Source organism: Apostichopus japonicus, chromosome 6, assembly GCF_037975245.1.
Source record: "Apostichopus japonicus isolate 1M-3 chromosome 6, ASM3797524v1, whole genome shotgun sequence".
Lineage (NCBI taxonomy): Eukaryota > Metazoa > Echinodermata > Holothuroidea > Aspidochirotida > Stichopodidae > Apostichopus > Apostichopus japonicus.
Window position 1 is genome coordinate 3,511,435 of NC_092566.1, and position 26,447 is coordinate 3,537,881.

At 36.9% G+C, this 26,447-nt stretch overlaps 1 protein-coding gene across 1 annotated transcript; it reads right to left on the reverse strand.

Annotated features, from left to right (window-relative positions):
* Window positions 1-1,367: 1,367 nt before the first annotated feature.
* LOC139968692 (glutamine--fructose-6-phosphate aminotransferase [isomerizing] 1-like) lies at window positions 1,368-25,273 on the reverse strand. The gene is made up of 18 exons (XM_071972988.1): window positions 25,116-25,273; window positions 23,313-23,420; window positions 20,439-20,546; window positions 15,892-16,017; window positions 14,086-14,279; window positions 13,216-13,369; window positions 12,292-12,459; window positions 11,584-11,676; window positions 10,405-10,500; window positions 10,182-10,279; window positions 9,313-9,433; window positions 8,684-8,841; window positions 8,217-8,331; window positions 7,509-7,636; window positions 6,773-6,901; window positions 6,221-6,259; window positions 5,161-5,322; window positions 1,368-4,689 (listed from the first exon to the last, which is right to left on the reverse strand). Exons 1-18 carry the CDS (start codon window positions 25,120-25,122, stop codon window positions 4,645-4,647), a joined length of 2,049 nt encoding a protein of 682 aa, XP_071829089.1. The 5' UTR covers window positions 25,123-25,273; the 3' UTR covers window positions 1,368-4,644.
* Window positions 25,274-26,447: the final 1,174 nt, after the last annotated feature.

A 26,447-nucleotide genomic window follows, 5' to 3' on the forward strand; every position in this document is an offset into this window, starting at 1 on the left:
TTTGAGGTTTTCATGCTGAGAGCTCTAGCAAGTATTATTTCTCGTCCAATGTCAATAGATCACCAATGACAGCAATGAATGTTACCATTCCCTTGAGAGCCAGTCAATTTTAAAATGGCGCACGAAAACAAAAAACCTGCTCCCGGGCTCGCTGTACAAATTCTCCGCCGTGTACGGTACATCATGGGCAGATTGTATTTGGAAGCACGTGTTCTTCTTATTCTTGTGTCTTCTCAATCTGCCTATTCAGATAAATACTTTACTACTTTATCCTATTGTCATGGAAATTTGTTTAAGCAAATTCTCAGTCGACGGAAATTGTGTAATTACGTAATACAATCAGTGGATCATCTTCAGTTTAATGATCTCATACATTCATTCTAGGGACAGATTACTGTACGGCCCCTATCCACTCCCTTCCACAGCTGCAGTAGTGTACCCCTCCAAGAGCGCAACCTCGTATACGTTTGGGGTGATATACTCCCCCCCCCCACGAAATATCAAGGGGGTCATCGTCTCCCACTGGCATACAGAATATTTTGTTTAAAAAATCCTACAATCTAAAGTCGAAATTTCTGCAACATTTTTTAAAACGTTGCAACCACAGTCTCTGATAGACCTTCCCCACTATGACAGTCCACCCCGTCCCTACCGTCCGTGGTATGCGATCATTTATGAGCTTTGTTCAGTGAAGTTCTTTTCGACACTTGAATCCTCAACCCCCCTTCCAACACATACAATGCGAGCAAACATACAAACAAAACACAGACAGACACACATACAATTATTGTTATACTGGAACAGAAAGGACTAAGATCTTTCCCCTGCTTTAAACAGCGCATGGTTTCAATTCACAGCACCGTCGCGGATGAAGAAGTTGGTGCTAACGTGCTTCCCATAAATTTGCTACAAAAATGGTCCTCCGATCATGCATTAAAGAACATGCGTTGATGGCGCTCTTCTTTAATGAGACCACTATATTTATAACGAGTAAAAAATAAAAATAAAATGTGCAAAAATTACCGACACGGAAGACTTTGAAAAGACCTTCAGGAAAGTTTAAATTTTTATATTTTCAATTGTGAACATAATTCGCTTTAGGACCTGACACTGCGATCCTAGCAGGCAATTTATTAACAAAGGACTTAGGCAGGGAATTCATTACAAGGGAATTAGGGGAAAATTGCACGAACTGACCATAGATAGAAGAGTATAAGCCTACAACCGGGGGAAAAAGCCAGTTTGTTCTAGGACGTTTTCTTCTGTCAAAGGAAAGATACAGGGTTTACGCCTTCTTTCATTTTCTCAAAGTACCAAATGAAGGATAAATACAATACATAAGAAAACAAGCAACAACAACGCTAGTATAGAGATTCTGAAATTTATTTGAGAATATACAGATATTTTGAAATCAACAAAAACAGCAATATGATAGAAAAGGTAATACAACTCTGACATTTCCAGATTCGGGGTGTGGTGGGGTTGTTGGGGGTTACGATGACATACTAAGACACCCCCCCCCCAAAGAAAGGGCATTCCAGTGTATGGTGATTAGGCCATGTGTGTGTGTGTGTCATTTGAACGGAATGATATGCATTAAATTATGAAAGCAAACGTTCCCAAATTGATGAGGGTGTGTGTGTGGGGGGGGGGAGGGGGGTGTTGAAGAGGGGTAGAAGGGGCATCCTGCACCTTCACACAAATTAACAATCAAACGATTAATGCCACTTTTGATGGTGAACTTGCCAGAAAGGCTGATAAGTTCACCGTACAAGTAGAAATGTGTCGTACCAGACAATCTTCAGGACTGCAAGTCCTCGTATGACATACACAATTCAATTTTGTCCCCACCAACATTATTATCACGCTTGACGAGTCTATCAAATGTAGATGAAATACCATGAGAATAAGCAATAGAGGAATGAATTCTGCTTATTATTTAGTGGAAAAATCAAAAAGGAACAGAAGACCATCTTTTTCTGTAAGGGCGCGGGCGGGGGGGGGGGGGGGGCTGGCTTGAATGTCAACGTGCACAGATGGAAGTTTATATACTTCGATAATTGAGGCAATTTCAGACCATTTAAGAGCTAAGGAGCAGCATGATAAAATTTGTTTACTAGTGAATAAAGAGACTATTTGCGAGTGTTGAAAAGTTCTGGCTCGCAATGCTCAAGTTCTACATAATCTTTGGTTCGGCAAAATGGCCTCTGGACTGCCAACATGTCCGCTACACGCATAGAGGCAGTGTTCAGCTAGTTAGCATGTCTACGAAACTTAAGAGATTACATTAACGAATTAGTGTGTGAGTGAATCAACAGTGCATTTCTATAGAGTATGCCACCTGATAAATTTGACACATACACAATTCTGTGGTAATGTGGCATGTAACAATACTAGTTCATGGAACATTCTGTTTCGGACAAATCACTTTCTTCAGATGTACTGACTGGATATGATAGAAAAAGTCTCCTGCATCACACATAAAGAACGAACGGAAGAAAATGAAAGCAATGAAAAAGAAAATATGGAAGAATGACTAAACATGTGACGGAATTAGAACGAAAGGCATGCCTCTTAAAACAGAGGATAAAATGGACCACTGCTGATATATGATATCAAAATCAATAAATTAAAGTGCTAAATAAGCCAAAATAGGTTAATTATTGATCTATTAAATTACTACTGAAATACTGACAAATACTAATTACCAAAAATCGATCATTTTGCAAGTTAATTGTTATCTTGTTCGGAACAAATGTACCTTAACATACCGCCATCTAAGGCCGGTATGGAATCACATTTTTCGCCCTTCCAATTCTTTAGTTACCTGTTTCTCGATTCACGGTGGTCATTTTGGAATATTTTTGCTGTCATTTCCTGAGAGATCACACAGAGGGTGGATAGTCAAAACAGTGTCTTAACCAAACACAAAAGATGCATCAAATAATTCCCCAAAGTTTAAGTACACATAGGAAATACCAAATTAAAAAAATTGGAATGTCACATCAAATCTTACAATAAAAGAGAAATACAAAATTCATGATAGCCAGTAAAATTGTCCCTTTCGTTTTGTTCGATGTAAGAAATATAAAGTACAAACTTTTTGTGACACTGTTTGTAAAGAAAGGAAAACTAGGAGTTTGAAACACCACTTATTTTCCACCTTTGCCAGTATTGATTTTACAATAGAGATAATCCAATAATAAATGCTCGAATGTGGATAATATTTCAAATTACCGTTAGTCACTATTAACACACCTTGTTATTGTTACGATATGAAATCATCGTTTACATCCAAGCTCCCAGTAGAAGTTCCCTTCAATTTTGCTTTCTTTACACATTATTTTGTTGTGGACCACTGTTAAATACACCAATAAAGCAATAAAGTATAACAATACAAATCATAAGACAGGAATCTCTGTAAATTTATAAAGTCACTTTTTTTGTAGGAAAACAAACTCATCAAAATTTCATTTTAGAAACAATTTTGGACTACTTCTATAATGTCCTTGTAAGGATTAAAGGATAACGGACTACTGGATTAAAAGCTAACCTTGAGGGATTTTAAATTGTTCAATTTATGAGAAAATCATGACAAAATAACAAAACAAAAACAAAACACTCTTACACCTATTGTGGAGTGCAAATCTTTCAAATAATCTCTTTTAAAAAATAATACTTCCCAATCTGCAGTTTTGATGCTATGGCTGAATCCCATGGGAGAAAAGTGAGAGAGAAGGGGGGGGTGGGTAGTTTTGGGCCATTTACAACCAAAGTTTGCCTTTTCTATTCTTTTTTTCAACTCAAAAGCTGTGGGAATCATTTCATGGTCAAATCAATTACAAGAATCTAATCTCCGATTCCACAAGAATTACTCCAGTCTTTCTTTGTGCTTCTATTGAGGTGATAAGTTAGTATTAAACGAGCCTTATCATTCACCCATAGAAACAGATTTGATCCATTTTGTACATGAAAAATGTTAATCTAGTTACATTTGATATGGAAATGATTTTAATCCAAACTTTTCTCTTCTTTATGTCATTTAAGCAACTTTTCTGAGTAGATTTGATTCAATATTAAAGTCCAATAAAAATGTTGGTCATTATATTGACTACTCAAGTTTAAATTCGAATAATGTTAATAAATAAAGTTAAAAAGTTTTGAATAAAGTTAAAAGTCGAAAATTTGACTATATTTCCAATTTTGATTTTTTTCTTCTGAGATGGACATACCATTATGACAAAGTCGTAAATCAAAATATATGGTGACGTTTATTAGTTTGGTCGACCACAATATTAATTATGAGCAAATACAACAAGCTGCTGCTAGTTTACAAATACGTAATTCAAATGGGAAAATGTTCCATGGATTTCCCCAATTGGCAGCATTTTGAACTTTCACCAATCGGCAGCATTTTTTTCATTTTTAGGGGGGGAAATGAACTTTCACTGAAAGTTGATGAATAATGGGAAAGAAATGAAGAATATAGTGTAATTCTAACATCACAATATCAAAGAAGAATACACATGGAGCTTAAAGAGATTGTGGAATGTGGTCTGACAAGATGGACTTCTGTGAAGAGAATTATCTGGAGTCAAAAACTCTCGACGACCGACAAAGGTGATGACATCTACTTTGATCGAATCACTCAACGGTAACAGATTTAGCCAAATTACGGGGACAATCCACCTGGAAATGGAAATAATGAAAATATTGAAACCACTTTAAATAATCCTAAACATTGAATCCGAAAATATAACATGTGAGAGATGAATCAATTTTAACAAGCAGGTTTTTTTATTTCCCCTCTTATATGGTTACAAGAAAAAAAATACAAGAAAAAAAAATCAGCATAAGAAAAGAGTTGCTTTTCATCGTGTGTGTCAGCATACATTGACGGCATCATGACAAAACTAATTAAAAACTAATTACCATATTTAATCAAAACAAAAGTTTTCAAAATATTACAGATATTTTTAATTTTTTATGGATGCATTCGTACATCCTTCAGAACTTGAAATTCTTGGGAAAAAAAGTCATGACAGAATGTCTCCTAATGTGTTGCTAAGAACTGGTTTAAAAAACAAATATCAGTGGTTACAACTGATACGATAAAGGGGAGGTGGGAGATACCAAAAAGCGGGAGATAATCATACTCACATCATATCCTCTCATGACTGCAATGTGGTAGGCTAGAAGCTGAAGTGGAATCACACAGAGAATACCCTGCAGACAGTCAACGATATGTGGAAGCTCGATCACTCTGGATGCAGACTTGACAGCGTCCGTGTCACCTTTGGTACATATTATGATTGGTCGACTCTAGGGACAGAGAAAGAAAGACAAGACGAGAAAAACATGAGACCAGAAGAATTACGGAATAAATTGAGATGGATTTCATCTACAAATGTCGTGTGAGGTGCAAAACATTATAGGTGTTGTTAGTTAAAACTGTTCATTATCTTGCTCCTTCTTTTGTAAAAGCAGGTATGATTATGGTGTTCATGGTTCCCACGTTTTTAAGCACCCAAGATTCCTGGCTTTTTGAAGACCAAAATGTGTCTTTTATGGTTGACTTTGAAGCCTACACTTAATGAAGATCTAACTGTCAGGCTACATCTGTTCAGCCCAACACTTCTATCTCCTGCAAAATGCATGCTAACCACTTTTGTTAAGTTTTGGAGGAGGGAGGAGTGGGGGTGGGGACAGTCAAAGAGCCATGAACTGCAAGCATCTGATACTGTTGCCGTAACGATTCACCAAAGTTTGATTTCTAATGTTAACTTTCCTCATACCCCAAGAACCTTGTTCGTGTAGTCAAATCACATAAGAAGTGTTCATATAAAGGATTTTTCCTTATTATTTTGAAGTCTAAAATCTTTTCCTTTTCCCTACTTTTTCCAGACTTTTCCACATTTCCAGAACCAAGTGTATTGGTGATTGACCAGAAGAGGAAGCCCTACAAGCTAAAGGCACTGTTCTGCCTTTGTGAAAATTCAACTAAGAGGGTGGAAGGGATGTACTGGGAGGAGTAACATGATAAAATGTTTAAAAAAAATTAAATCCCAATATGGTTATAAAATGTGACCAGCTACTGTATAATTTTATAATTACTGTTTCTTCTTTATTTATCTATTACTTATATATGTTAATTATGATTAATGAACAAAACAAGATGAAGAAAACCCCCCCCCCCCCCAAAGTTCATGTTTAGACTTACCTTTCTGGCTACAACTTCATGTAGAGCATTCTGACATTTCTAGTAATCAGAGGAGAAAAAAAGAGAGTAAGAGAAAAATGTGAACTATTTTAATGTATTAATGTTTAAAAAGAGACACATTCAGTAACAAGCCATTGTTCAGAATAGATAAATATGAACCGTTACAAAGCCAGCCAGTCAGTCACACAGTACACGACAACTGGTGAAAAATTATCTAACCAAAATCATGTTGTGAAGGAAGTCTATTGAGGAAGCTCCAAATGTTGCAAACTGATAAAAAAAATTAGAGTAAAAGAGAAATGACAAAGACAAGCCTAAGACACTTTTAAATCCATTCAACCACATTCTTTCCCCCTTCTTTTTTGGAAGTCGGTGGTGAAGGTCTTCACAGGGCAGCAGGAAAGTTCAAACGCATTCTTGTTTCACTAATCAAAACCCAATAAACTTATATTACTTGAGAAGACGTCCGTCTTCTGCAAAGGCGTTTCGGCAAATGTGGCAGATGTAATGTAAAATCGTTCAAAGCTGTTATCAGTAATGATATGAAATTACCTCATAGGTCTTGTCCTTCATGATGAGCAGAATGACGGGCATCTCTTCGTCAATCAGGGCGAGGGGGCCGTGCTTCAACTCTCCGGCCATGATACCCTCAGAGTGCAGGTAGGTAAGCTCTTTAATTTTCTGAAATATTAATAAAATTAATTATCATAGGGAGAATAAGAAGAAAGGTAATAGTATTTTAATACCTTTGCTTAAAACACAGTTCATACTGCATTTCCCCACCAGGATCACTTTCCCACTCCCACCCGCCCCCCCCCCCCCCACCCCCACTGACGCTCCACAAATGCATAGTGACATGTGGACAGTATTATATTCTCAATTGAGGGGGGGGGGGTGCTTTAATGCAAAAGAAAGTCATGAATAATAATTTTTCACATTTACACACCAACAGCTTGTCAACTTAATTGCAGCTAACCACGAGCTCTGGTGAAATCCTGGACTTTTCAACCTTTGAGTACGAGCGATTTCTCTTCAGGAGGGAGAGGGGGCACGGGGAGGGGAAGGTGGATGGAGAAGGGGCATGCAATACATTCTGCTGAATAGCACAAATGACCAGATTCTCTAACCTTATCAAAACAGCCTAATTTTACACTTATAACCAGCAAACTAACTCTCCCCCCCCCCCCCCCTCACATCTACTAAGGCATTTTGCAGGAAGGTGAAGGAATTTTAACCCCATGCCCCCATCCCCCTCTCCTGGCAATTCTTCTACTACATCAATGCTTACCAAGGCACCTTCCAGGCAGGTTGAGTAATTAAATCCTCTCCCCATGAGCAAAATACTCTTCTCCTGATAAAGTTCCTGAGCCAGCTCTTTCACCTTTTCATCAAGTTGCAAGACCTCTTTGATCAAATCTGTTATGTGTAAAACAATAATAATGAGAAAAAAGGGAATAATTAATAACAACTTTCATTACATGGACATAGCACTTCAGCTCACTGCCCTTCTGATGCTATTAAATACTTAGTACTTCAGAAATTTCTTCATTATTATCATAATAATAAAAATAATAATAATAATCAAAATATATTTTTATTATGCTTAAGTGACCACAAATGTGAGAGAAATCCGCAAGGGCTTATGGATTACAACTTACACGTCGGGTGGCTTCCAATTCAACATTTTAACTAAAATTTGGTATCTTTTCAAATTAGAAAGTCATTTTCAGATGGGAAAATCGTATATTGCTCTTGGATGAAAGACCCACCTTACTACCACCCGGCCGGGGACCGAACACTTCTGATTGCTAAGCCTCATTGCTTCAAATGCCTCCGCCTTTATCCACTCGGCCACAGCATCGGTATTAGAATGACTTTTTGATAATAACTTCAAGAATTGCACCTTCAGGGATTTAGCAGTTGCTTGTACACCTCTGTCTTTGCATTTGACTTATGATTTTCTTGAATCAACTATACAAATAAAACTTAGAATTACCTGGGAGTTTCTTCAAACCCTCCACAATCTCCTTCCTCCTGCCTGTGGTTGAGATTTTGTCCTGGTTCATCATCAAGGCAAACATCACCAGGGAGATGAACTGGCTGGTGTAGGCCTTCATAAAATACCGCAAAAAAACATGAATTATTTAAAAAGTTATATCTCACTTGTTTTGTAATTAAAATGTGACAATTATGTGTAGACATTTATAAAGTGCTATTACATATCCTAGCTTCTAAATATACAATTTAAAATTCTGGATTCTACCCGCGGAGCCTGCAAATGCTCTCTCCTTTTATCGCCAACCTTAAAAGTAAAATATATCATGCATAAAGCTAACATAATAATGCCCTACCCTAAACCCTCTCCAGACATTTCCCATACTCCCCCAAACGAAAAGAAGAAAGGGAGAAGAAAAAAAAGCCAAAAAAAAGCAGGGTACAATTTGTCTACAGACATTATTTTACCTTTGTACTAGCTACACCGATCTCTGGCCCAGCATTGATGTGGACACCGCAAGTGGTTCCACGCGAGATGCTACTGCCGACCGTATTGGTGATCCCTACGGTGAGGGCGCCCCGCTTCTTGCAGTACCACAATGCGTTCAGAGTGTCTGCAGTCTCTCCTATTGAAAACCCCCCAAAATTGGAAAAAGGTAGAGAAAAAGAGATGTGAAACAGACACAGAAACAGAGAGGCATGTTTTAATTTTTAGTTATTTAAAGCAAAGTATGAATTATTCACAGATAAGAAGAAACAACTCCACCTACTGTAGCTAATGGATGCCATCACTTGAAGACTCAATAATACTAGGTGAGTTCTTAAATGGCTAAAAAAAAAAACTTTGTGTTCCTGCAAAATTTAAAGTAATGTACTGTTTCCTGAGCAAACTTCTGCAGATAATATCTTAATATGATCAGTTCTGTTGTCAGGAAGATGGACCAACTTCCCAGCTTAAAATTTCAGTTATTTAAAAGTTTCTTTTAAATTGGTGTGCAGCACGACGATACCTCCATACTGCGTAAATCGAAACAAAAGCTCTTCTTGTTTCTGATGAATAGAATATCTAAATTTGGGAGGAAGAAATATAATTTTACCTGACTGGCTGATAAAGAAACAGACATCATCTCTAAAGATTGGGGTACTCCTATCCAGGAAGTCGCTGGACAATTCGACAACTACTGGGAGCTCTGTCAGCTCTTCAATCAACTGGCGTGTCTAAAAAGAAAGCAAAAGATGAAAAGGATGATGACAAAAACAGATCAAAGATACCTTCATAACAACTACCAAAGTAGACAGTATAGAACGTCTGCACATTCACAACATTATCGTAACTGTTTTATCCTGTACATAGAAAGTGCAGAGTAACATAGATTCCTAGTGTCAGTTCCTTTAACAGCAAAAGCTACATACTTAATATCCATATACATTACATGAGGCAAAGTGGTAGGGGGGGAGGGGGGTAAGTGGTTTTACTGGACATGGACATTAAATATGAATCAAAGAAACAGACTTCAGTCAGCTTGCTACTTTGATGAGCCAATGAGGCTTCTTGGGGAATCTAAAATACATACAATACATACTGGCATACAAGAGATAGCTTTCATATCAGGACTAGCAATAGTAGCCTGAACACCAGACTACTTCAAAACCTCAAAAACATAACTTTTCCTGTGGGAGGGTACCTAGGGGATTGTTGAAGGGAGTGTTATGTACAGCTAAAGGTAGAGTGATAGCTGATTTCACAGGCAATAAAGAGAAAGTATTTATATCATTACTAGGAATAGTAGCCTTAGCTGTAGGCTGCTGAGAAGACTTTATTATTTGCATGAATTATCCTTGGGAGGATGGGTGAGGAGGATGGAAGAGAAAGGGGAAGAAGAGGGGAAAGAGAAGGGGAACGAGGAGTAGGCAGAGGAGGGGGAGGAGGGGGAAGAGGAGGGGGAAGAGGAGGGGGTTCACTTACAGCTAGGGCAGAATGATAACTGGTTCCACAGGCAATGAAGAGAAGTCTTCTGCATCGATGAATCTCGTTCATGTGATCCATAATACCACCAAGTTGAACTGCAGGCAGAAATAAAAAAAATAAAAAAATAATTAGTGGCCATTAACTCAACAACAATCCTTAGACTCACATTCTATCATTTTAACTTTTTGGAAAATCATTTAAAATGGAACAATTCACAAACCTGTGTCCTCATCAAAGTTCACACGGCCCCTCATCGTGTTGACGACGGATTCCGGTTGTTCGAAGATCTCCTTCTGCATGAAGTATTTGTAGTTGCCTAGGGATACGAACAAATAGCGGAGTTGTTCAAAGTATCATTTCAGATAATGATGCATAGCTGGGTGTATGAAAATATAAACTCACCATATATATTGGATGATCATGTGTTCTTTATTGGGCAGACAAAACAAAATGCATAATCGTCTAAGCAAAAGTCCAAAATAAGACTAACTATAACAGATGTCAGCAGATGGAACATACAGTATGAGTAATATGAATATATGATAGAACGCACATATGGGGTACATGGTATTGCAAAATAACTCCCAAAATAACTTCAAAATAACTGCAAACAAACTCCAAAGGTCAGGACCACATTAAGCATTACATTTCCTTAAAATAAATTCTTTACAAAAAACAAAAAAATTTGTTTAATGTTCCTGTTAGCATTCATATACAATTAGGCCATTCCATTAATTATGGGTTAAACTGTCTGACACTCTTGGTATACCTGTTCACATGGCACATCAGTGCAACATTTTTTTGTGGAATGACTTTTTACTGTTTCTCGACAGTTGAAAAGTGAACAAACTGATACTTCATTAAAGGGTGTGAAGACTGGATCAAAAAGAAACGTCTAATGCCGGTAATCTGACCTAGTTTCGAATGAGGTGTAACAGAAGTGTTAGACACCACCATTGATCCCAGAAAATACACACACAGCTTGCTACCGTCGGTAATTAGACACTAGTGTAAAGTCAGTACATACAGCTGAGGTCAATACCCACAGCACAGTGTATAAACGACACAGAGATGGGCATCTCAGGTCCAGCTAAAGATAACAAGGTATCACGTTTCATTACTGTCTGCATTTTGTAGCGACACGAACAAAACGTCACTTGCAAGCAACAGAAAGTTAACTTTTTCAGATGGCCGCACGCAGTTTGGGGCGAGTCTTCAATGCCTTTAATGAGGTAACCCTATCAAAACTGCAAAGTCCCAGCTGGCTGATTCTGTGTGTAATGTAATAGGGGCACGAAATATGTAACAAAAATTGAACCAGTAATTTACTGCGTTAATAATGCTAACATCGGACACATTCTTGAATTATTTTGAATAGTCAATTGATGATGGTGCTCACCTCGCATGATCTCTTGAATCTCCATCTTGAGGGTGTGGACCTCTCGGGACACTGCATCTCCTACTTCACGCTTGATGCGATGGATAGTGAGGCCTTACAGAGACAAAATAAATCATATTTCTCAAATGGAAGATAGACTTGATCTCTAGATCTTTGTTTTGATCAATTTAGAAGATGAAGTGGTTCTCTTGACCCAGTGCTGGGTCCATCTGGGTGCGGTGCTAAAAGTGGACCAATCTGTTGTTCTAGGTGGACGGAATATTGTGGTTGCCGAGAGGAAACAGAGGGGTGGCGTAGGAGTTCCTTGCATGATAGGAACAGACCACAAAGTTGACTTTTCCTGTACTATTGTGAGCATAGAAGGATTGATGACTAAAGAGAGAGGAAGGGAGCGTGTGAAATGGGACGTTGTTACCTCATTTTGATGGATTTTTTAAAGGTTACTGCGTTCTTATTCATCAAATGACCTAACTTCACTAGTGTCATGCTGTGTTATTAGTTTAACAATAGACAAGAACAAGTGCAAACAAAAAAAGGAACACGCTAAAGAAAATTTAGAAAAAACAAAAGTGACAAACATCCCAATTCTCTCTTGGTGAGCAAACAAGATAATTTCCTCTCCAAAACTAATCTATTTAAGGATACAAATATTGAAAATTCTTTAAAAGCAATTTTTGACCCTAAAATTGCTTGAATCTTGTGACTTACTTCCCTCCTTGACAGCAGCAACATCGTTGTCTTCCAGAAAGATGACCTTGTTGGTGTGTTCGATTACGGCGCTGGCATCGCTAGCAAAGTAATACTCCGCCTCTTTAGCTTCTCCGGCGACTTCGAATGTTGTGGTACTCATGGAACGATTCAAGTTATTGTCAGGCGCTATGGGGAAGTGAAAACAGTCACGAATGAGGAAATTTGGCAGAATTTTTTTTTTATTACTTTTATTTTACTGTTTTTTACAAATTTTACTGTCAGAACTGCTTTGTTGGTGACACATCGTAATTCTCTTTGTTGTCATCAGGATTCATGTGTTTCAAGAAAGATTTGATAATTTCCTACAATTTTCTACAGTTCTTAGAAGAGTTAGCATGTTATAAACATTTGTTGTCATCCAGTTTCCCCTAAAAGGTCTTATTTGTGAGACTAAATGTTTACGTTAGTTTTTATATTCTTCCAAGCCCTACATGAATTTAACAAAATAGCCGTGCTCAGTAACCACCTGATGTTTTTTTCTGCCACTTATTTTACAAATGTCGTTCAGAAAGATAAAAAATTACCCTCTATTCATAAGTTTAGCCTCACAGCCTGATTAAACACCAACTTGAAAATTGCTGTTTCAATTTTTAGGAACATCAATGAATATTCATTTCATTTCTTTCCAGGGATTGAAGGTAACAAAATCAATGATAGCAAAGTAACTTATTCTGCTATTATAATTTTGCCATTATACCCTCACAAAGTTATTGAATTAAAGCCATTGCAAACATTTTGTCTCCAACCAACTACCTCGCTGTTGTTATAAGACAACAAGGCTACTGCACGTTAAAGTAATAACAACATTCTTTGGCCATATTTGCGGCCTTATCTAGTTTTTCTCAGTGAGTTACTGATACCATCGGTCTCTTCGAAACAAACCTTGGTTTCCTTCGTTTCTATAGAGAACCGGGATGAAATCGGTGTGGAGTTTTGTGTTTGTCTTGACTCCGATCAGGAGAGGACTTCCTCTCCGGGAAGCGACACACTCCCCGGGATAATGGATGCTCTTAAATGCCAATGCGAAAGCTCCTTCCTGATTGGTTAAGGGAGGGAAAAAAAAAACTTTAAGATTAACGGCTGATCCTTTACAAAGTCTGAATAGCTTGTCATGTATGCTGTGGCAGTCTTTTAATACCTCTCCCAATATATATAATCAGAGACAGGCAAAGTTTCTCAAATAACTGATAAACAGTAATTGAAACTTGTTGTTTTACACCATGATCTCTAAAACTTTACTGAGTGAATGTGGCAAAAATTGTTATAATACCTTTAAACAACAACATATTTGCTCATTGAGTTTAGTCAGAGCCACCACCCTTACTAACTGCCATTTTAAAATAGACCTGGTACCAAATTTACTTGGGACTGATGGGGTAGTACAACAACAGATCATCAACTATCACAACAATACTGCTGTGGGTGGCAATGTTGTGTTACCATGGTTACCAGGTTAAACTAGATTTGGTATCTGAAGTTAAAGGCTATCAATAGGGAGAGAAATATGCAGTTAAACCATCAAATATTCAAATTTGGTAATGTCTAGAATCAGGTCATGCCCCAGGCCCCACTTTTTGAAATCCTCATATTTCTATATAAGTATTCTTCTGAAAAATGAGAATAAATTATCCTTTATTCCTCAGGTGATTCCATAGTGAGGACACCGTAAGGGGCTTTTCCTGCCATTCTGGTCGATTATACTTTAAATAATCATTTAATAAAGTAACATGAAACGGCCAAAGTAGTGCTTACCAGCTGTTGGATGACATTCTCGACCAGTTCCCTGAAGGTAACTTTATCGTCCTCACGGTTGTCATAGAGATACTTGATGAGGACAGCGATGATCTCTGTGTCGGTCTCCGACTCGAACCTCTTACCCTTGCTGATCAGGAATGTCTTAATGCCCTTGTAGTTTGTGATAATGCCATTGTGGACGACAATGAATTCTGTTACCCAAAAAAAAAACAAAGAAAGGCAAAAATGAAGAGAAAAACACCGAACAAATATGTACGGCATGAGAAATCTGAACTCTTCACTTGCATCATCATCTTTTAAAAGGATTGTCTGGTGGCCCAAAGAAGTTACCTTAAAAAATAGTAAATAATTTTCCAAACATGTTGTCAAAGTATGAGAACGCTAATGTTGCGTTTGACAGAGAAACGATTTTTTAATCGTTATGGATAGACATTTCAAATATGATTTGAACAGTACAATACGTGACGTCAGCTCTGCCATAGCAGATTGCGTCATAACCCACCCTCCGCACAGTACCTATACGGTAATCACAACAAAAACAGCGTGTGTATACAGATAAATTTCTTCCTTAATTTCCGGTGAAATTTCTTAAAAATTAGATATGTTTTCAAAAACTCCTTAAGCCACCATGTACTTGAGCGGTGGTTCCGTGGTCTTTGTGTAACACAAGGTAAATTTTAACAGCAGACTCTGAGTTGTTCAGGCTATACATCGCGCTATCCAGCTCCAACGCGAAAAATGTTCGCATGTAGGCTGTACTCAAACGTTGACAATCGGACAGTTCTGCGAAGCCTAAGCTTTTCAGCGCTATATTCTGCTCTGACAACGATTCGATCAATTTCTTCAATAATTTCCGGTGAAATTTCTTATAAATTAGATATGATTTAAAAAACTCCTTAAGCCGCAATATATTTAGTAGATCGGTGGTTTCGTGGTCTTTGTGTAACACAAGATAAGTTTTAACAGCAGGCTCTTCGTTGTTTATACATCGCGGTATCCAGCACCAGCGCGAAGAATGTTCACGTGTATAGGCTACTATAACGTTTACAATCGGACAGTTCTGCGATGACATCGATCCCGCCAAGTTTCATCTTTCGGTTTAACGAATACTTTATAAGTTTCCTTTTACTGTTAATTTGATCCGTGAATTTTATTTCAGCGAGTTCGAAGAACAGTTAATGAACTGTGGTTTGAGTGTGAGTGTACTATGTGTAACGCTGTACAAGTACACCAACTGAGCATCGTAGTATATACGTTCGCGAGTATGTACGTTATATATATGAGGCAATTCAATGTGCTTACACGTGAGTTAATTTGCTGCGGAATTGGGAGTGCTAACTTCAAGTCGCCTGTTTTGCCTATCTGCAACCACTACGTCAAACACCATATTGAAGCGTTCGAACAAACGGTACTTTTGGTGAGAAACTGGTGAATTTGAAAACCAGATTTCTACAAGAAGAAAATGTCGAATGGGGACAATTTTTACATGGTTAGAAAGAGAAAAATAATAACTACAAGGACAATGTATCAAAATCTTCCACCAGACAATTCCTTTAATTTGAATACGACTGTCTTTCGTAACATTTCTTTTTGAGAACACGGTCCAGTTGCTGCCAGCCAAAAAGTCCCTCTTCATGTATATTATGAACCCTTGAGGACACTAGTTTGTATGTGTGTGTGTGTTGCCATAGGGAACCTCTGTATTAAATAACATCAGCTTTCAAATAAACTGTTGTGAGGGGAGCACATCACATTGGGAACCAAACTTGATGTAAAATATTTGCTGACATGATGGAGACTAACCATTGTTAGGATCAGATGGCTGGGGATGACTGTTCAGTTCGTTGGGAACGCCATGGGTAGCCCATCGGGTATGGGCCACTCCACAATGGACATCATATTCAATATCCAATTTCAAGTTCTCTCGTGCTGAAGAAGCAGAAGAGAAAGACACTAATGTTTATGGACAAAACAATTCAATGGCAGAATAGAGACACAAAATTTTTTGAATGGATTTCAAAGTCATCTCTTTGTACAGCTCAAGAAATAGTTTCATTATCGTACCTCCTGATGTTTGCAACACTGCCCAAACCATGCTTTGTTTCCTATTGATTGCTGGCAAAACTGTGAAATCATCGTAGTTCTATTACTAACATACAGTGGCAAAATCCCACTTCATGATTACAGTATCTCTTAGAACAACATCCAAATTGAAGCAGTTATTAAGTCTATTTATTAAGTAAATTGCTATAGTTGGATTTATAATTCAAATCCCATCAAAAGAGCTCTTGACAATTAATGAACCCTCTATTTGCTGGATCAATACAAGCCTCACCAGCTGGTTCTCTAAAGGTAAACACAAACAGGAGGTGGTAAACTTTGAAAGCAAATAAATCAGTTAAAACAGAATACTGGGTAGGGTTACATGGCTTTAGTGAGGACAGTCAGAGACAGAATTAACTTGTCTTCAATTGGCTCATCCTGATTTGTAATGTATTAAATGGCTAGTCAGCCAATGGAAATATCCAACCATAGATATGTTCCCTGGTGATGTGTAATATATCATTCTGTTGTAAGTCTTATATACAGAGTATAAATAACCTTGCAACCATTGCAATGACCCTTCCTGATGTGTAATATAGTACTCTATGGTAAGTCAGCTACCTACTATAAATAACCAACCATTGCAATGACCCTTCCTGATGTGTAATGTAATACTCTATGGTAAGTCAGCTACCTACTATAAATAACCAATCATTGCCATGACCCTTCCTGATGTGTAATATATTACTCTATGGTAAGTCAGCTACCTACTATAAATAACCAACCATTGCAATGACCCTTCCTGATGTGTAATGTAATACTCTATGGTAAGTCAGCTACCTACTATAAATAACCAACCATTGCAATGACCCTTCCTGATGTGTAATATAGTACTCTATGGTAAGTCAGCTACCTACTATAAATAACCAACCATTGCAATGACCCTTCCTGATGTGTAATATAGTACTCTATGGTAAGTCAGCTACCTACTATAAATAACCAATCATTGCAATGACCCTTCCTGATGTGTAATGTAATACTCTATGGTAAGTCAGCTACCTACTATAAATAACCAACCATTGCAATGACCCTTCCTGATGTGTAATATAGTACTCTATGGTAAGTCAGCTACCTACTATAAATAACCAATCATTGCCATGACCCTTCCCGATGTGTAATATAGTACTCTATGGTAAGTCAGCTACCTACTATAAATAACCAATCATTGCCATGACCCTTCCCGATGTGTAATATATTACTCTATGGTAAGTCAGCTACCTACTATAAATAACCAACCATTGCAATGACCCTTCATGATGTGTAATGTAATACTCTATGGTAAGTCAGCTATCGACTATAAATAACCAATCATTGCAATGACCCTTCCTGATGTGTAATATAGTACTCTATGGTAAGTCAGCTACCTACTATAAATAACCAATCATTGCAATGACCCTTCCTGATGTGTAATATAGTACTCTATGGTAAGTCAGCTACCTACTATAAATAACCAATCATTGCCATGACCCTTCCCGATGTGTAATATATTACTCTATGGTAAGTCAGCTACCTACTATAAATAACCAACCATTGCAATGACCCTTCATGATGTGTAATGTAATACTCTATGGTAAGTCAGCTACCTACTATAAATAACCAATCATTGCAATGACCCTTCCTGATGTGTAATATAGTACTCTATGGTAAGTCAGCTACCTACTATAAATAACCAATCATTGCAATGACCCTTCCTGATGTGTAATATAGTACTCTATGGTAAGTCAGCTACCTACTATAAATAACCAATCATTGCAATGACCCTTCCTGATGTGTAATGTAATACTCTATGGTAAGTTAGCTACCTACTATAAATAACCAATCATTGCAATGACCCTTCATGATGTGTAATATATTACTCTATGGTAAGTCAGCTACCTACTATAAATAACCAACCATTGCAATGACCCTTCATGATGTGTAATGTAATACTCTATGGTAAGTCAGCTACCTACTATAAATAACCAATCATTGCAATGACCCTTCATGATGTGTAATGTAATACTCTATGGTAAGTCAGCTACCTACTATAAATAACCAACCATTGCAATGACCCTTCCTGATGTGTAATGTAATACTCTATGGTAAGTCAGCTACCTACTATATATAACCAATCATTGCAATGACCCTTCCTGATGTGTAATATAGTACTCTATGGTAAGTCAGCTACCTACTATAAATAACCAATCATTGCAATGACCCTTCCTGATGTGTAATATAGTACTCTATGGTAAGTCAGCTACCTACTATAAATAACCAATCATTGCAATGACCCTTCCTGATGTGTAATGTAATACTCTAAGATTAAGTTCGCTACCAACTATAAACTACCAACCATTCTTGAACGCATCATATGATAATTGATCTGATTTATATGTAAGGTTTGGGCTGAAGTGACTTTTTGATAAAACCATGCGACAAAACATGAGACATGGTTTGTATTGCACATCAAATTGTTAGTTTTTACAGATATCTGAATTTTTTTCACAAAAACAGAAGTTTAAGTAGGCTACAGGGGAAAAAACACTACATAATGATATGCACATGGTACAATACTACAGCAAACACCAGTTGAAAATTCAGCTCATTCAGAAAGAAAAAAATCATTAAAATCATCATAATAAATAATAATAATAATTATCAGCAGTTATTTTTACAACACTGAAGTGACCACAAATTTGGGAGAAACCCAAAAGGGGCTTATACTGTAGATTACAACGTACGCGTCGGGTGGCTTCCAATTCATCATTTAAACTCAAATTTGGAATCTTTTCAATTTAGAATGTCATTTCAGATCTGGGAAAACCATAGATTGCTATTGGATGAAAATCCCACCTTACTATGACCCGGCCCGGTAATGGACCCTGAACCTTCCAGTTGCTAAGCCCCATTGCTTCAAAAATGCCACCGCCTTTATCCACTCGGCCACAGCACCGTTAAAAATCATTGAACTTGAACGAATAAATCCAGGCACTTTGTACCATTGTTCAAAATCTAAATCCACAAAGAACAGACCTGCACAAAGCATTGATTATGACAAAATTTGCCATTGTCACACATTTTTCAACAATTGGTGTGGTTGTTGGATTTTGCCCATCATTTTTTCCTCACTGTAATATCAAGGGATGAAAGAAAGCAGCTACACACAGACTTATTTACTTTGATCAATATAAATAAAACATGTGCAGAAGTTAGTAGCAGGGATTCTTTAGTTAACAACATGTGATACAGAAGACTACTTCAAAATAGCAATCCAATCTTACTCTTGGTAGTAATAAAATCCCGTCCAAGTGTTTTTTCAAGAAAGAGTTCAACATATTATATTTCAAGAGAAACTGCCATTTTAAAACCAAAGAAACCAGCTCAGGTCAGTAGAAATCATAGAAAGCTAGAGACAGAATTAAAGATTGAGGGAAAAGCAACCTAGGCCAAACATTTACAAGCTACATGATTCCCACTGCACCAGTATCAGCATGATATTATAGGTCAGGTGTTGGCAAACAACTCACTTATAACCTACAATGTTATCATAAAATAGACCTACATGGCTGACAAACAGACTAACCAGTACCCACATTATATTACAGGAAAGATTTGACAAACAACTCACTTATAGTCTTATACCTATAATGTTATCATAAAATAAGTACATGGCTGCCAAACAACTAACCAGTACCTGCATTCATGATATTAAAGGTAAGGTTGACAAACAACTCACTTATCATAAAATAGGTACATGGCTGACAAACCTATCTGTATAGGTATGGTGTGGGGAAAAAAGTCACTTATTAATTAGACTATGTTCTAATTTTTTTGTTAATAATATTTCCATTATTTCAGAGCGAATCTCTTGAGTTCATTTAGATCACATGCAAAATTATTCCACCATGATTTGGTTATATTTGTTGAAACTGCACACCGTTTAAGTGACAAACAGCCTCACACTACCGACCTGCCAGTCAGGAAAACGTTACAATTTCAGGTTTACCGACTGAGACCGTAGCAACCTCACACTTGTGGCAAAATCTTGCTTAGTGTAATGTTTAACACACCCACACTCCACGACTGACTATCCAAGAATTAAACACAATCTTTCATTTTTGCTCACAAGAATGCTGAGCACTTTTAGCTGAAAGGGATCACACCAAGGCTTATGTACCACTGTAACCCTGTGATAACTTTACTACAAAATACGTCAAAATTGGAGTGAAACAGATCAATGCTGTGGCCTGTTGTAATGTTATACTCACAGAAAACCTCTGCTTCCAGCATCTTAACCTTTCCCTTCTTCTTAATGATGAGAGTGGATAGCTTCTTTATGATGTCTGGGTCACTGTTACCCCCATCGATGGCCACACCTTCATGGGTAGAAATGTTTCAAAATGGCTTTAGAAATAAAGTGACATTCACTCTCAACAAAAAGGGTAGCTGATTGCAAGCCTGGGAATCACTTATTGCAGTTTTGCAAAGTTAAATAAACAATCTTGCTTTGTTTCCATATAGAAGCATAAGTTAATGTTCACATTCTATATGCAGTTTTGAGGTTCATGATGTTCGTTTGCTCATACAATACTTGTCAAGATGGTACAGATCCTTGCATGAAACTGCATTAGTTACTCTAATTCTTCTCATTTATGTACCAATTGCAAATTTTGCCTACGAGATACTTAACTGGAGAAATTATTCCCTGCCTGAGAGCATGCTTTACAGGACAAAAAAACCCTCTTTTTTTACAATTTTTTGTTACAAATTTTTCTTTTACCAAATAGTAGTAACACTTTCATAAATGTTGGGCTACTTATGAATTTCTTGTGCAAATTGTTGTTGTCATAAAGTATATATTGGCTAATTTACAGGAATTTTGGATGAAATGAACTGTTCACCACTTTACTTGAAACAAATCCATTCATTACCTGAGTAAAACAAAAAACTAGTGTTGTTAGAAACTTTACTTGGCTGAGCTGTAAATTTTCACAAAAATGCATATAAACTATTGCAAAATTTTAAGTTTGCTAATATATTAAACACAAGTGAGAGAATGGAAAAGGTTAACAGTGACTTTATCATTAAGACAATGCAATACATAAAACTGACAATTGAACTATTTCTATGAATGGAACTTTCAACTTATATTTCAAAGAAAAGGTAATGCCAGAAAGACAGTGATCAGTACTTGGCAACTGTTCCCCGCAAAATGAAATGTAAATGTCTTGACTGGAAATGTATCGTCTAGTGGTGCCAAATTTGTCAAATTCGACACTTTCACAATGGCCATTGTTATTTTTGCAATAGAATTACAAACATGATATGAGAAGAAACTAATGCAAGGTAAGGCTATTATAATGCTTGTATTTATAACAGAAAGACCATGATTCTCAAAGTCATGAAATAAAAACAATTCAAACACACGGTTTACTCATTGAAATATGTTGCGTTTGATTGTTTTCTTTTCAAAACTTGGCAAACATATATTGTAATTGATATTTGGAACAGTTTAGTATCGAAACCCAACTAAGAAAATCAGTCGATGCAAGTATTAAAGTAGAACACACATAGTTTGACAGATTGCAACGCCATTCTTTCACTGTTCTCCTACGTGGAACTAAAACTGTGACAGAGGAACAGTAACTGCCACATTCATGAGCAATGTTGCCACAGCTTTCCTTCTGTGTCTTGGGATTAACACTACTGCGGTACCATTCTCCATGCTTAAAGCATGGTTATACCTGCAAAAACATAATCTGTTCTTTTATCCAACAAAATGTCAACAGAAATGATGATGAAATTTAGGACAAACTTGGGAAGTTTACAAAACGGAAACAAACCCTCTTATAAATCACTAACTTTGTTGGAGGCTAAATATGCGGTACTGGATTAAACGATTAATAAACCAGGTTGATTGGATAGGGTGAAAAATGGTTGATAACACACAGATTACTTGGGCTGAGATAATAACGTTGATAACAAAGGGCAAGGATGTGAATATTGATGTTAACAATGTGAACACATACATATAATAATAATCAGCAGTTATTTTTAAGACGCTTATAAGTGACCACAAATGTTGGAGAAGCCAGCAATTCAACATTTTATCTCAAATTTGGAATCTTTTCAGGTCATTCCAGGTTGTAAAAACCATAGATTACTCTTGGATGAAAAACCCACTTTACTACAGTATGGTCTGGTCGGGCATCCAACACCAAACCTCCCAATTGCTAAGCCTTATTGCTTCGAATGCCACTGCCTTTATCCACTCGACCACAGCACCATCTTAAACAGGTCAACAATGAAAGGCTGATGTTCACAATGCATGCAGAAGTTGCATATTTGAGGATGGATGTTCAAAATGTGAGCACAGATCATGTATGAAGGAGTGGATGTTAATACAGTCTGTTAATTGATGTTTTCTCTTCAAACAGTGACTGTGTTTGCATTAGATTTACAGTTTACATAACAGCACCTGTTGACTGTCTCTTAACCTATGGGTGGTAATGAGACTATGATGATCATGTTTCATAATTTTTTTTTAAATTAAAATTTACCTTCTCTTTCAAAGAATTGAGAAAAATTAAAAAATTTTAAGCATCACCACAGATCTCCATGGTCTGGAAAGAGGAGCTTTATCCAGATAATGTGAAAGCTTCTTATTAATGGTGCCCTGCTAATAATAAACAGCTATTAATGATTACGTTTACTGTCTTAACATTTCAGTCGTTTGAACTTAGTTGAGAGACTGACAGCCTGTGTCTCCAAAATGACTGGAGTTATAAACAAGTTTGTTTTGGTTGAAATTTCAAAGTCTTATGACTTTTCAAAATGTACCAGATTACAATAATGCTGAATACTTGATGTTAATGTGAAATTGTAACTAACATAAAACAGTGTTTTATATTACTAGAAAAAAAAAGGCCACCTTGATCGAACGGTCAAATCGATTTCCATTATCAAGTAGGCCTACTTTTGCAGCTTCGCTTTGTGAGTGACATGTTTAACAACCTGTCACATCAGTAGAACTTTTGTACCAACCAATTTGCATAACACCATTATGAAACATTATATTCACAAGGAACTGTACGTAAGGTATGTTAGGTCAGGGAATTTTAATTTCTCATTCATATAATTACCTGCTGAGTCATAGCCTCTATACTCCAGTCGTTTCAATCCATTGATGAGGGTTTCAATGATCTGTTTCCTGTCCTTTGTGACAAGGTAGTTGACGTATGCAAAAATCCCTGGGGTGAAATATCAAGCCAAATACACTTATCAGTTTTCTTTCAAATCATGCTTAATTTAAAGCTACCATTTAGATTAAATTTGACATTATCTGACAGTACATGCTCCAAAAACATATCAGGAAGAATGAAATTAGATAAAAAGTTCAAAGTTTGTGAATGAAGAAAACAATACCATTAAATTTGTTGGACAGAAAATTTCCAGCCTAACTTTAGAATCCGTACCATATGAATGGGAAAGCTTACTTCGAATCGGCAGAATAACAACTGTATAATCCGGCTGAATGTGTGTTAGGTTAGGGTTAGGGGTTAAATATCCAAGCCCCATTTAACAACGCTCGCCCCATCAAAAAGAGCGCCCTCTTGGTACGGATTCTAAATTAGTACCAAATTTCCTATACTAGATAAATAGTTAACCACTCAGGATTTAGGGCATACAATTGTTTGAACCACATGAACATCTTAAAAACAAGATTGTTAGACATCTGAATTTGTGTGACTATTTGATGGCTAAGTAAGAATGATGCAAATGTTACAAATAGAGAAACCCATGCAGACTGCACTTTTAGAGAATCAATGCTCGATACAGTAAACAAACCTTGAAAAATACATAAAACAAATTACTTTTATACAATTGAAGGCTTTGGTTGGGCTTTCTCCAATGGGTTAATCATCGTCAAGAGCTATTTAAATATAACAAAATTGGTACTAATAAATCCGTACCATTCCTAACCCCTAACCCTATTCCCGTTACTAATTTAGAAATCGACCAATCGTACCAATCGACCCTACTTCCTAACCCCTAACCCTATTTCCTACTTCCTTACCCTACTCCCTTACCCCTAACCATATTCTTTACTTCCTGACCCTAATTCCTAACCCCTAACCCTACTCCTTAACCCTACTTTCTAACCCCTAACCTTATTCTGCCGATTCGAAGTAAGCTTTCCCATTCATATGGTACGGATTCTAAAGTTAGGCCCTATTCCCTACTTCCTAACCCTATTCCCTAACCCTACTTCCTACCCCTAACCCTATTCCCTACTTCCTACCCCTAATTCATAGCCCCTAGCAAGCTGTCCCATTCATATGGTACGGATTCTAAAGTTAGGCCAAAAAATTAAAATATGACAAGGTAAAGGACATGAGATGGTCTTCTGCATATACAAATCGCATCATAGTTGTGATCTGATACTAGTAAGTAACATTCTGTTCATTGAAACCCTGTTATTATATAGCATTCACTTTCAGTAAAAATTGCCTGGGAGTCCGGGGAGGGGTACGTTGGGTGTCATACAGTAGTTACTTAACAGCACTTGCTATGTTTAGTAATGTCCTCTACAGCCTGCAGTACAGGGCTTGAGATTTGACTTTCAAAGCTAAGTAAAGGTTGTTGCTTTGACATATTACGTTCTTTAAATGAAGCATATAGTGTCTATATATGAATGTAGCTATACATTTACCATTGGCATTATTCTTCCCCCATAACTATCAAGTGATAACTTTATAACTGTTTCCAAGAAAGAACAATGTATCGCGTAACTAGTACCTGTTCTAAAGGTGATCGGTAACTGGTGGTACGTTAATCATTTTAAGCTTATTATGTTTAACTTGATGTAAAATTATAAGAAAATTTAAGTATTATTGTATGCAGGGTAGCAAGAAATAAGAAAAAAGTATTAGAAAATAGCATACCACACATTTTCGGTGATTTATCAGCTGCTGGGATGGCTAAATTCGGTGAAACGTAACTGTAGTGAGTGTAACGGTGAGCAGTGTCTGCATAAGTCTATTAAATGCACAGCATACGTGTACAAAGTAGGCGGGGTATATGTCAGTTCAATTGATGAGGTAGAGACACACCTATGCTCTTGACCAATCAGAAGCTATCGTACGTCCAAAGGGCACGTTACCTAAACAAAGCTGACGAAATATGCAGACAAAATTTCTAACTATCAAAATCAACAAGGATGCTTTTTAGGAATTAATATACTAACGTGTATTGATTCCATGAGATGTACATTTGACACAAAATCACCTGTAGAATGAAACGAGCAGTCGTTTCTCTCATTCTTTCTTTTTCACAAGGCTCCAGAGTATGGAACGCCAACTCGGTCCCACAATGTGAAGAAAATATTGCACTTGGAATGTCAAGAAAAAATATCAGCATATTCCAATATCAGTTCACATCACACCAATTTGAAAAGCAATGTGATATTTCACATTCAATATACCAGAATAAACATCAAACAATGTGGTTCCGTCACCATCCATTAACCGAGATCATGTGCAGTAACCTCATCTATTCCCATGCAGCTGTCAAAAGGAATGGTGATATCTCTCACTTGACGTCACACCGTCATGGTCACATGGTGTTGCCTTAATGTAAGGACACGATTGACAGTGGATCCAGTTCTTGGGGGATTTCCCCATTAAAACCAGTATCTTGTGCAGTATCTATTCCTTTTTTAAGAGACTAGTGATACTTCACTCAACGTTTTAAACCGTTATGATGACATGGTGATTCGTCTCGATTTAAGGATCTGGGATAGAGAGGATTAAGTTGATCCTTTTTCTTAAAAATTATCAAAGAAACAGTATCATAATGCAACTAAACATCAGCATGTCAAGAAAATATAGTCAGCAATTTGATTCAATCTGAGAAATCTTGAATTTTGGTTTCAACATATCAAAATCAATGATCAGTGTCATTTTTTACACAATGTAATTTCACAATTTTTTTAAAAGTGTGTTATGACTTAAATTCAGCTTGTCACCCAGTTGACAGTGATATCAATGTCAGATTGAATAAAACTGTTGATTTTATTCCTGACATGCTGCTATCATTAATATGGAGATTGGGGCACAAAGCCTGAAGAATTTACTTTCTCAATTCAGTATTCATCTAGTATACGATATATTGTCATAATATTCAGTATACAATATATTGTCATAATATCCACTTTTGCTTCATTTTGCTATACCAGTTGATGTCAATCAAGTGTTAGTATATTGCTATATCGATAG

Bases quoted from the DNA above. Each gene is read 5' to 3' on its own strand.
- LOC139968692 (XM_071972988.1), bottom strand. The intron at 16,018-20,438 runs GTGAGTATAACA...CTGCTTCTTCAG, and splicing joins GCTGGAAGCAGAGGTTTTCT to CACGAGAGAACTTGAAATTG. The intron at 10,280-10,404 runs GTTTGTGAATTG...TTCTGCCTGCAG, and splicing joins GAACTTTGATGAGGACACAG to TTCAACTTGGTGGTATTATG.